The sequence below is a fragment of the Rhinolophus sinicus genome, linkage group LG03 (genome assembly GCF_036562045.2).
Source record: "Rhinolophus sinicus isolate RSC01 linkage group LG03, ASM3656204v1, whole genome shotgun sequence".
Classification (NCBI taxonomy): domain Eukaryota; kingdom Metazoa; phylum Chordata; class Mammalia; order Chiroptera; family Rhinolophidae; genus Rhinolophus; species Rhinolophus sinicus.
Genome location: NC_133753.1, coordinates 137,088,645 through 137,100,707, shown reverse-complemented (window position 1 = coordinate 137,100,707; position 12,063 = coordinate 137,088,645). Strand labels below are relative to the sequence as shown.

Here is a 12,063-nt window from a genome sequence, read left to right as displayed (position 1 = left end):
TGTATGTTTCTATTCTTAAGGAACCTGTGATTTCATACAGTTTATGTGTACTAATAAAAAGTCCTACTTGTTTTTAAACCTACCTTTCTGGATGTTGGGAGTTATTTCCTCAGCTATTTCTTTGTAAGTAGATTTTGTCTGTCATTAGAAATTTGACATGGAGTGATTTTAGTGTATTATCTATCTGAAGGGTATTTGGGAGGGTTAAATGAGTAAAATATGAAAAGTGCATAGCAACATTCTTTGCCACAATTTGGGTGCATAATATTAGTTCTCTTTCTCCTTTTCAAAGTGATCTGCTTTGGGACTTTATTGTCTATGTTTTTTTGTATTGTCATTAACTTCTCGTATTTTTAAAATTGTTTCCTTTTACTTTCTGTCTTAAAGTTTTGGATCTTTTTTAGTCTTAATTTCAACTACCTACACTTAATATAAATTGACTTTTGAGTACAATTTGAGATCCATTCTACAGCCTTTGATACTTGAACCTAGGCTGCTTTTATTTTAAAGTATTTTCATTTTCAATAATGAATTCCCCTTTGATCCAATAAATAGTTTAAAAGAGTGTTTTAAAACTTCTAAAGAGATGGGTTTTATTATTGTTAATGGCTTTTGTTTGTCTATACTTTTGTTGTTAATTTCTACTAGTGAATTTTGGTTAAAGAATAAGCTCTATGTGGTTTCTGCTTTCTGAAATTAACTGAGCTTTTCTTTTTTTGACCTCATGTAAGATTAGGGACCAAAATGTGTTTTTTCTGTTGTTTCTCTATCACCTATGAGCTCAAGCTTAATGATAAGTTGAATCAACACTTTTGAATTTACTTTGTGGATTTGTTTGTAAAAGTTTCTGCTTTGTATAGTGATGCCATCTTATTATTCATGATTGATAAGTCATAACTGCCAGCTAGGTAATATTTTCCTCAGAAACAGTAAAGCATAGTAGTTAAGGTGGAGAGCTCTGGTGTCAAACGTTAGAAAGTCTATTCTATTTCAAGATTAAGGAAGATTCTTATATAGTTTCTCTTCTAATATTTACTCTGATACATTTTTCCCTCTTCTACTTTCTAAGTTCCAATTAAACTTATACTTCATCTTCTTATCCTGTTTTTTACCTCTCATCTATAGGTACTTTCGATTTTTTTCCTACACTTGGAACATTCTAGATAGTATTTTTCATCCAGTTTTTAGTTTAATAATCTCTTTTCAGCTGTGTCGAATATGTTGTTAAACATGACAATTGTACTTTGAATTTTTATAATTTTTTCGGTTTTAGACTTTCTTACTTCCAAATTGCTATGACATGTTTCTATGACTTCTAGTTCCCTATGAAATTTTCTAGGTTTTCTTTTGTCTTTGAACATAGCAATAATAGTTATTTTATACTGTCTGATTTTTCCACGTTTGAAGTTTTTGTGGGTCTGTTTATATTTATTGTTTCTGCTGTGTGCTTCTCTTATATCTTTTATATTCTCTTGCAAGCTAATTATTGTTGACTGTGTGCTATAAATTGCATTTGAAAAGTTATCTGTGGAAACAATTTGTGGCAAAGAGTATCTTCTTCCAGAGAGAATTTGTTTGCTTCTGACAGGTGCCTGGGTGTACTACCTACTAGTCAAGGACTACTCGAATCCAGCGTCCAGATTCAAGAGTTTCTGGGTAGTCCATTTGAACTACAGGGCTACAAATACATTCCATTTGCTTTTATTTCACTCTTACTGTTAATGGTGAAACCGTTCTGAGTCTATTAGGTATTAGACCTTGGGTTATGACTTTTATACTCCTTTTTCCCCTAGGCTCCAAAAACCTCACTTATGTATCTCAGCTCTTTCTCTGAATATATCCTTAGGGCAAAGTCAACAAGCTTTGAGTGTCTCACATAGCTTTTACTTTCTCCTAGATCTTGGCTTAGCAATTCCTCATAACTTTCCAGGATATGTTTTACTTGTTATTCAACATTTTTAGTTTTCTTCTATAATAGAGTTTATCTGAATTACCTAGGCCTCCATTATCAAAAACAGAAACCCTTGTTTTTAAAAATTCTGCTTAGGGGCCTAATCTGAGGCATGCAAAAAAAAAAAAAATTCTTTTGAGGGACCTAATTTATTTTTTTTTAATTGGTATTTTAAAAGCAAGATTGTTTCTAGGTGTAGCTAGACTTCTTTGTGATCAAGTAATCGTATTATGTGGCAATAACCAGGTGGGTAGCCACTTTCTTATACGTGTGTCTGGTTTTAAAAAATATATGGTTACACAAATGTGTGTAAATTTAAAATATTTAACAGAAATAGAACTATCTGCATTTAATTGCCAGTTGAGTATAGTACATCTAAGCTAAAACTGATAACATCCTTATTAATTACCATCTGCCTTTTTATGTACTTTTTAGACAATAGAATCATTGAAGATAGAAATATTTCCTCATTTTTAAACGTTTCCTTTTTACCTATTCGATTATGTAAATGAAATGGTTCATTACAACTGAAAACAATAATAAAACTGACGTTTTCACAATTTTACTAAATCACCAAGGGACTATCACAGATAAGAATTTGCTCAGGAAATACTGATGTAAATAGCAATAGATTTATACATATTCAACTTGAAGATTTTTGTTCACATTTATAAATAAATTCAACATATTTGTGCAGCAATCTACAATAAATTATAGCAATAAATTGTACAAGTTGTAACGTGAGAACTGGTTTTAAACTTTACAAATTAATGTTTTATTTAACATTTGAATTGCTCAAATTCATATAAATTGTTTTTTTATTGTTACCTTATCTGTTAGAATTTATTTTTGTACGTAATTATTAACCTTTTTGGCAGTTTCCAATTTCAAGAATTCCATGCATGTTCACAGACATCATTTTCTGTACTGTAAAACATTTGTTTCTTGATTTGCTGAGTTGAAGCATTCAATTTAAGTCATTAGCTAAACAGAAGTCCTCAGTTTATGCTAATATTGTTTTGTCATAATGTCAATCAGCAAGTATTACAGAGTGACACAATGGCAGTGAATTTCATTGTCATTAATCTGAGAAAGCTTTGGGCTTTTCTTGGCAAAGAGCAGAGGTGGGCTGTGTCAAGGTTATGGAGGAGATACAAATTTTACTAAGCTTGGTGATACTTTTTTTTGTGATGTCCTTAAGTGCTATTTAATGATAGTCCTACAATTATAGGCAGAAAGGGAAACTAGTTTGTATTTAAAGATAAGGAAATTGAGGCTAAAGAGTTTAAGTAACTTAGTCAACACGTCACAGCCTGTTAGGGCAAAGCCTTGACTAGAGCGCAAGTCTCCACTGCAACATACTTTTTCTCTTGTTTCAAATGCTAGTGTTTAAAACAGGAAGAGGCAAGTACGTACATTATGTTTGCATCTTTCTGTCAGAGGTACTAGAGGAGCAGTTTGTCATCTCTTGCAATGGGATATTGTAGAAAGCCCTACCTGGGAGTCAAAATGCCAAGATTCTAGTATGTTCTACATTATATACTGGTCAATTTTTGGAAGCTCTTCAAGTTTATAAACTGGAGATTATACTTGTATTGGCAGATAATAGAGAACTATATTGACAGAATGTCTGATAATAAACTTGAACATACTAGAAAGGAGTTCTAAAGTAGATATATGTCACATGTGCAAATCAAATCTGTCTTTCATTTCTTTGTTAATTCTTAAGGTATTCATGTTCTATTTTTTCAGCTTTCACTAGTCCACTTCTAGAGCATATATATGCACTATGCTAGGAAAAGCAGCATTGTTTATACACTTAATGTTTCGTTGATTACAATCCATAGCACAGTGTGTGTCTTGGCCCTATGGTTATAGTGAGTGTCATAGTTAAGGATATAGTATAAAAGGATCCAAGAACCTGATTTGAAAGTGTGTTTTTATATAACATTTTTCTGTTATGGGTATGTGGTATGTATGTATCCATGCTAATGGCACGCAGATAAAAATAACTTTGGCAGGATCTTTTTTGTAAAGGAGCTACAATCATTCCTTGCAAGTACTGCTTAATAACAGTAACTAACTGTTTAATAACAGTAATATCTCTAACTGTTTAATAACAGTAATATCAAGGAAAATTGAATGTTAAGCAGCGTCAATATTTATTTGTGGTATAAGGGTGTATATTTGTATAATGAAAAAGGAAAAGTTCCAACTGTTGATTTTATGTTATTTTTAATTGATGGGAGTACTGGATTGTGGTTTTATATGAGGCTTATTAGCTCTGTAGGCTAATCTTTCCTCCTATTTAAAGTCTTAGGACCAGAGATTTGAAAAGTGATCCTGCTTTACTATACCTTTGAGCTGGAGAATACTTTGAGAAATCAACATTTACCAGTCTCTCGCTTCCTTTCTGAGTAGTGTCATTGCTGATATTCAGATACACATGTTGGAAGGAACATTCTGTGGCATGAATCTTGACATGATCAATTTGCTAGTTTAAATATAGATTTTCACTGCCCTGTCATGTTCTCTTGATAACTTGAACCATGAGAAATAAAACTTGCTGAGAGTGATCATCTAATATGTTGTCTTTACAAAGAATGAAGTTGGCCTCCTGCAAAGCTCTTTGAATACTGGCGAAGACCCAGTGCTTCACGAGTTGATTCTGTTTAGCTTTAAGACTTGGGCCCTGTCTGGGTCCAGGGGAGATGCTGGTACTTTCCCACCCTGTTATGGCCAGTTCTGCTGCTCACTTCCCATGTCACACAACTGTACCTGCAAGGCTCAAACTTAGCCCTCTAATCAGTGTGGGAGAAGGGAGGGAACGTGCTGATGCCCATTCATGAATTCTGACCTAGCAGGATCAATCTGTAGTCAAGGTTCTGTATTGTGGCCCATGATCGGATCTGAGGAAGAACAGTGGTTTCGTAATCATGCAGCTTAAAAATCCCCTAGGACTCATTCTTCAGAGTCTCTGTCCCAGATTCTAATGCCCAGCCCTGCCACAATGCAGTGTGCTGCCCCAGTGTGATAGGTGTGCAGCTCCCTAGTCATCTTGCAGGGGATCCTGACTGAGGGTTTTCCCTCAATAAACACTTTTTTTGGCAGGCCTGATGTGTATGTTACTTGACCATTTGCCATTATTGGCACACAAACCAGAAATAGAACTTCAATTTTGAAATATTATAATAGCTTCTTATGATAAGGAATGATGCCCTAATGAAATACTATATATACCTGTAATAACCTTGTTTGCTAAGGCAGGAAAAAGAAATCCAGTCGTCACTGAGGGTTCAAAGTGCTATAGATTTCTCTGTCACTATCCCCTACTAGATCTAGTATGGTGGTAGAACATATCAGTTATAATCTATTTGGATACCATAACATTTATATACTAAAACCTTTCCACATGCCTCTACCCGACTGTTAATTTAGTAATTTTTTTTCACTCCTGGACAAAAAAATATAGGAATTTCAACTGCATAATTTTAATGTCGTTGTTAAAAGTTTGTATTTCAATCAAAGGTGTTTTTAAAATACTATTTTCACCCCTCTTCATCTTTACAGTTTATGGATTAGAAAGATTATTTTTAAACTCTAAGGGAAAGCACACTTATTGTAAGGTTTTATGCTATATTATAGGAATTTAATGTTTATTATAGAAGTGATCATATAAAATAATATTCATACTTTTAAAACTGATCTCGATACATCTCTAAGGTAATGGTATTTGATATAATTTAATTAAAATTTGAATCAATTTCTTTACAACAAAGGATAATCTTGTTTGCTAAAGTTTTTATTTATTTTGTTTTTCAAGTCTTTCTGGAGAAATGCAAAGGTTAATTTTATATATAAACGTGTGGCTAATCTTTTTTTATATACACTCATATTCCTGTTAACTGAAGTCCATAAATGCAAGCTACTTCCTCACTATTTTAATGAAATTATTGCCTGATGTAAGCACTTGAAACCACTGGTAAAGTGATCTTAAAAGTTTGTTATAAGCTATCCATACATAAGTTCTGGAAATTTTGTTTCATTAACTGTTTTGTCAAATAAAGAAACAGAAATATAGATGAGATGCAGAAGGAAGTAAAGGGAGAGAATGGAGAGAGGGAGTTTGCTAGAGTTCTTAATACTTTTTAGCATTAGCTAAATGTTAACAAAATATGACTATATTTTAAAATAGCTAAGTTTTGCTTCAACAAGCATTCAAAAAAATACTGATAGAAATCATATATTTTAATAATATGCTTCCCATCTTAATGTTAGGTCTTCAAACATGAACTAGCTTACTTACTGACTGGAATTCTTGGAGCAGCGATAGATTATTGGATCGTCCTTGGTCTTAAGATGGGTAGAAATGTGATGCGACACATGTCTGAGGACTTAGGAAGTTATGTTTCCCTTTCGTGTGATGGTAAGTATGTCTATGTTATGTTTTTCTTAAACCCATTGTAGAAATTAGATTTGAGCTTCCTTTAACATATGTGCATAGGAAGCTTCCCTTAAAAGTTACGAATATTTACACATTTGTATATATATACATATACACACATGTGTGCACACATCCATAGACAATATAAAGAGGAAGGTAAAAATTACCCATAATGAATTCTCCCATACAGATAACCATTGTTAAGGTTTTAATACATTCCTTTCAAGTATTTCTAAGCAATTTTACATTTACTATATATGTAGTATTGTATTCTTATTTTCCTTTAAATATTACATGAGCCTTCTCCCAGGACACACATCATTTGTTATTCAAAAATATTTTGATGATTTTATGAAAATTGAAATTAAATTATAGTATAGAAAATAGTACCTGGAAATAAATTATTGTATGTCTACATATAATATTGTTAATGTTTTCCTTAATCCTACCACTGAAAATTAAACCATCCTATGTAACTAAACATTTAACCAAATTAAAAATCACTTTATTCTCTTTTCATTGGAGATTGGCTCTTTTGTGGATGTTTTTGAATCTCTCATGATAAAAACAATTTCAATATCTTTAATACTTCTAATCATTCAAGCTGAGTAGAAAGCATTGCGTGTCTCTGAACTTATCTGCCATATGAACAGTTCCTAGGTCTGTCTTTGCATGAATACTTAACAGTATTAAAAAATTAAATTCACTGAATCAGAATACTTATAAAGTCACCTGCATAACTTGGGTTAAATCATTGTTTAAAACATTTTTCCCGTGTACCTTTGCTGCATAATTTTTTTTATTGTAACAAAAAGTTGCTACTATTTATTTTCCATTGAGTCTAGTGATCTAACAGATGAGCCTGGATGAAGCAAATAGAAGTAATTTATATGAATAAATTTATCAGTCTTTCTCTTCCCCCCATTACCTACTTTAATTTTTAAAGTTGCCTCTCAAATAAGTTGGGTGAGTAATACTATTTAAGCAATGTGATGGCAAAGCTCATTTTCAGGTGCTCATCTTATGAAAAATTCTTTTTTGGGTCTCCGGAGAGAGGGAGACTTTCCTATGACCTTATGTTCATCACTAAACTTCAAAGCCAGTTTAGGGGAACTATGGAAATCTCTCTCTCCCCCCCCCTCCTTTATCCTCCCCCCTACTCTCGCCCCCCCCAAAGTCCCTCTTTCTGTAATCCTGAACTCCTAAAATGAACATATTTTAAACCAAGCTAGCTTTTTGTGCCCCCCCCCAAATATAAAAGATGATTTTTTATATACTTAAAAATATTTTACACTGCAAAATAAGTATTCTGTTTTGTTATGCGTGGGTTTCAGTGCATCTTGGTTTTATATAAAAGGAAAAGTTCTTGAATATGCTGTCAATCACTTTAATACTTTGAAAAGAGAATCTAGAAGAGGAATCCAGGTTATAACTGGATTCAGGATTTATTCGATGATGCCCTCTGCAAAGAGAGGTTTCTTTTTATACTACTGAAGTTAAAAGATTTTTATCTAAAGCATTTTATCTCCTTTTTTTCTCTTTCTGTTTCATTGAGCTGAGGGGTGATTGCTGTTCCTTTTGTGAAGTAGCTGTCCTTTGTTGCATGACTTTTTAACATTTCTTAGCTCAAATTCAATCTTGCTGCAGAACCCTTTCTTATCATTTCTTTCCCACCATTCCTACTTGCTAGTTGTGTGTGTGTGTGTGTGTCTTTTTTCCATTTTAGAAACAGAATTCTGGCATTATTGGCCAGAAGGAAAAGGAAACATTCAGCTAAAAGGATTCCCTGTTTTCATTCCATAGTGGAAATCTCTTTGAATTTGGTGACTCAGGATGGGATTAACAGTGGCTTTCAAGGCTATTCATATAGTTATATGTGTTGTTTCTAGTATGTATTGGTTTCCTTTAGGGAAATATACCATAGTTTACCCAAAACCATGAAATGAGCCTTGTATTAACTGGGATCTGCTACATGTTATACATCAGCTTTAGTGCTTTCTTTACTCATATTCTGAATTTCCCTTCACTTTAAAGTAAGGCATTCTTATCCACTGTTATTTCCAGTTTTTACATGACAAGTTTAAACCCAAAAGTTTGAGCCTGTGACTGACTCAAGCTAAAAACTAGACTTTAACATTACCATTATAATGCTGTCGACAAACTGAGTGATTATTTTGCTCTCTAGGATCTATTCAATCACTAATATTTAAAACTCTAGATGAGATTTAAACTATATCCCTGTTTGAAAAGTATGTTTAAGCTTTTCTTTACCCTTCTCAAAACACACGCACAGTTCTTCCATTTTTGCTATAATAGTCAGTTTTATTTTGTTTTTGTTTTTTGTTTTTTTCAGGTGTACAAAGCAACATAATAGACATTTACATCCTCGCAAAGTGATAACCTTCCTCCCCATAATATAATAGGCAGTTTTAAAAATTTTAACATTTCTAAAAATAATTCAAATTATAGTTGGTTCTTTAGGCTATTGATAGGTGGTTTTAAAAAATTAAACATATATTTCTAAAAATAGTTGAAATTAATATCTTTCCAAGTTTTTGTTGTTACAAATATGTCTTGATTTGTCAAGAGAGAGAAATCAAGCAAACAGTTTACCCTTAAGAGAACAGTAGCTTATCTACAGCTAACATGCAAAATTAAAATGTTGACTATGGAGTCAGTAGAATAATATGCTTATCCTTACAAGTGAACTAGATATTCTAATGATGTCCTTTTTGTCAATATTTTGATGTTTTGATGAAGAACATTTCTTTTTCTTTTTTAATATTCCCTCGTTTTAAAAAAAAATCCTTTCCATTCTTCAGCTCATTTACTATTTTTGCTTTTTGCTTTTCTTAAGTCATTGGTAAAGATGTTATAATTTAGTTGTTAAATAACTTCCAGTTGTAAATATTGGTCCATCTTTCTCATTTATGGCAAACTGGATATTTTGGTTTTTCCTCATCCAAAAGTATAAAATTCAGATTCAGATCTATTGAATTAATTTTAATTTAGTAAAATTATTATTAGTTGTTAATTGTTTTATAGAAAATTAAGGCAGAAGATATTTCAGTAGATAAGTAAAATCCTTTTTTCTTTCCATCAGATCTCATGTCCATCAACCCCACATATATAGTATTTTTTATTTCTAAACGCTTTGAACAGAATATTTTCTATATCCCTTTGTATATTTTAAGATCAAGTGATCTGATTTTTTTTTTTTTTTTTTAATGCTTAGTTGAAATTCCTGATATATTGGCTTACACTAAGGATTGGCAAACTTTTTTTTTTATAAAGTACCAGAAATATTTTTGGCTTTACAGGCTCTACAGTTTCTCTCCCATCTATTCAACTCTGCAGTTGTAGTAAGAAAGCAACAATACATAAATGAACAAAGCTGTGTTCTAATAAGCCTTGATTCATAAAAATAAGCAGCAGGACATAGTTTGTCAATCCCTAACTAAAAGTTACTTCTCCTGTTTTCAATTGGAAGAAAGCATGACCTCAAAATCTTCTATACTATTTAAAGTTTTCTTCAGATAACTGTAATAAAGCTTTCTTTGCCTTTGGCAGACTACGTCATTATCTTTTCCTAATAAGTAGTTTTCCAAATTTTTATTCACCTGTTTTTTAAATCGCTATTTTAATCCCTCTCCATGCTTCAGACCTCTTCCATCAATTAAATTTTTATGATTGTCTCAGTCAAAATGTTTCTGTTGCCTTCATTTGTTCAACAAATCTTTATTTGTCCCTCTACCACTCATTGAGCTAAACACTTCATATGCAGTAGAAGAGGGAAACAAAACATGGTCCTTGCCCTTTTGAAGTTTTAAGTGGGAGAGGCAGACTGTAATTAAGTTAATGTAAATACATAATTTAAAAATGCTAAGTGCTCCAAACAAGAAAAACTAGGTGTTGAGATGGTTGAACTTACTTTATATTGGGTGGTCAAGGGAAGCAGAACCTGAAGGATAAGTAGTTTGGCAGACTCAGGGAAGTGTGTTCCAGTCAGAAGAACCATTTACCAACACTGAGATAGGAAAGAGCCAGGCCTGTTTGACATTTTCTGGTGTCTGGCTATTTGACGTCTTCTGGTGTTTGGCTAATGGCAGACAATAAGGACAAGAGTGGCCAGACTAAAGCCAAAGAAGGGGAAGAGGAGTTTGCATAGGAACTTCTAAGCCTTGTTGAGGAATTAGAAGCCATTTTAACAAGGGAGTGGCATGATCTGATTAACTTTTTTAACAAAACATCATCCTGTCTTGGCTCTTTAGAGTTATTGCTATCTGCCTGTCATTCAGCCATTCCTTTATCAAATACTGAATGTTCATTCTGTGCAAGTTAGTGATCTACAAGCTATGAGGGCCGCAAAAATGACCATGCCCTTAAAAATCTTACAGTCCAGGGGCTAAGTTTCTCATGTTCATCTATTATCATTTCCTTTGCATGTGTTACCTGGTAATATGTGGATCCATTATCATTTATTTCCGTTTTTTTTTTAAACCAGTCAAATGTTCTTTCTAGATGAGCAACTCCATTTCGAAGTTCCAAAACAAGATAATCTCTTGAGCTACACAGTGCAAGTTATTTCAGCTTTCCTTTTGCCTTTGCTTGGACTTGATATGTTAAGAGATTAGTTGGTTATAGTAAACTCTGTGATGATAGATATACTCTTTTTAATGTATACGACTAGAGATTTAATGTTCAAATTCCTTTTGATGATTATCCTTCAGTTTACTGCTTGCAGTTTCAGCTAATACTAACAGCCTAGAAGGTTGTAAGTAGTCAGTTGTAATAAAAGGTTGTAAATAACTTCTTTCTCATTTCTAGTTCTTACAAATTGTACCTCTGTTGAGGCTATTCTGGAAAGGGTTATTTGAAATCAACAATCATTTCTGTGTGGGGTTAGGTGGGATCTGATACTTGACATCTGACTGGAGCCATTTACTCATAGGATCGTCTGTACAAGGCACGAACCTCAGGTCTCTAAGTCAAGGCAGTTTCTTTCTTATCCTGTTTGTTTTGGGCCTGATAATTCTTTGTTGTGGGGGGATGTCCTGTGAACTATGAATTATAAGATGTTTAGCAGCATCCTAGCTTTTGCCCACTAGATGCCAGCCGGACCTCCCTCCCAAGTTGTGACAACCAAAACTTGCCAGATGTTCCCTGGAGCAATGACCCCTCCCCCTTAGTCCATTTTTCCTCCATGCATACCCCTTTCCCCCAATTGAAAATCAGACTGTCAAATCAAACAGTAAAGGACTATAAGGATATTAGAGACCCAACCTTTTGGGAAGGCATCTGATTAGGACTTGACTTTCATTGGGTGTCTGAAGTCTCTTCAGCCTGAAGGAACTCAGCCCCTGATTGGGGAGGTCAAGTTTTATACTTTCTATTGCTATTAAATTTATCATTCTGTCCAATTTTTTAAAATTACAATATGGCTTGCATCATATTTCCATTGGGCAACACCACTTTATTTATTTTTTTTTTAATTTTAATTACAGTTAACATTCAGTATTGTATTAGTTTCAGGTTACAGTATAGTGGTTAGACATTTATATAACTTTTAAAGTGATACCCCCCCCCATGGCACTATACATAGTACCCACCTGGCACTATACATAGTTACTACAATATTATGGACTGTATTCTCTATGCTTTACTTTAC

At 33.1% G+C, this 12,063-nt stretch overlaps 1 protein-coding gene across 3 annotated transcripts in view; it reads left to right on the top strand.

Annotated features, from left to right (window-relative positions):
* Positions 1 to 12,063, top strand: part of SLF1 (SMC5-SMC6 complex localization factor 1) — a 62,325-nt gene that overhangs the window by 38,110 nt on the left and 12,152 nt on the right. For all 3 annotated transcript variants that reach the window (XM_019711755.2, XM_074328713.1, XM_074328712.1), the window contains one exon: positions 6,230 to 6,377. In XM_019711755.2, the coding sequence (XP_019567314.2) occupies positions 6,230 to 6,377 (148 nt within the window). The remainder of the gene's footprint in view (positions 1 to 6,229; positions 6,378 to 12,063) is intronic.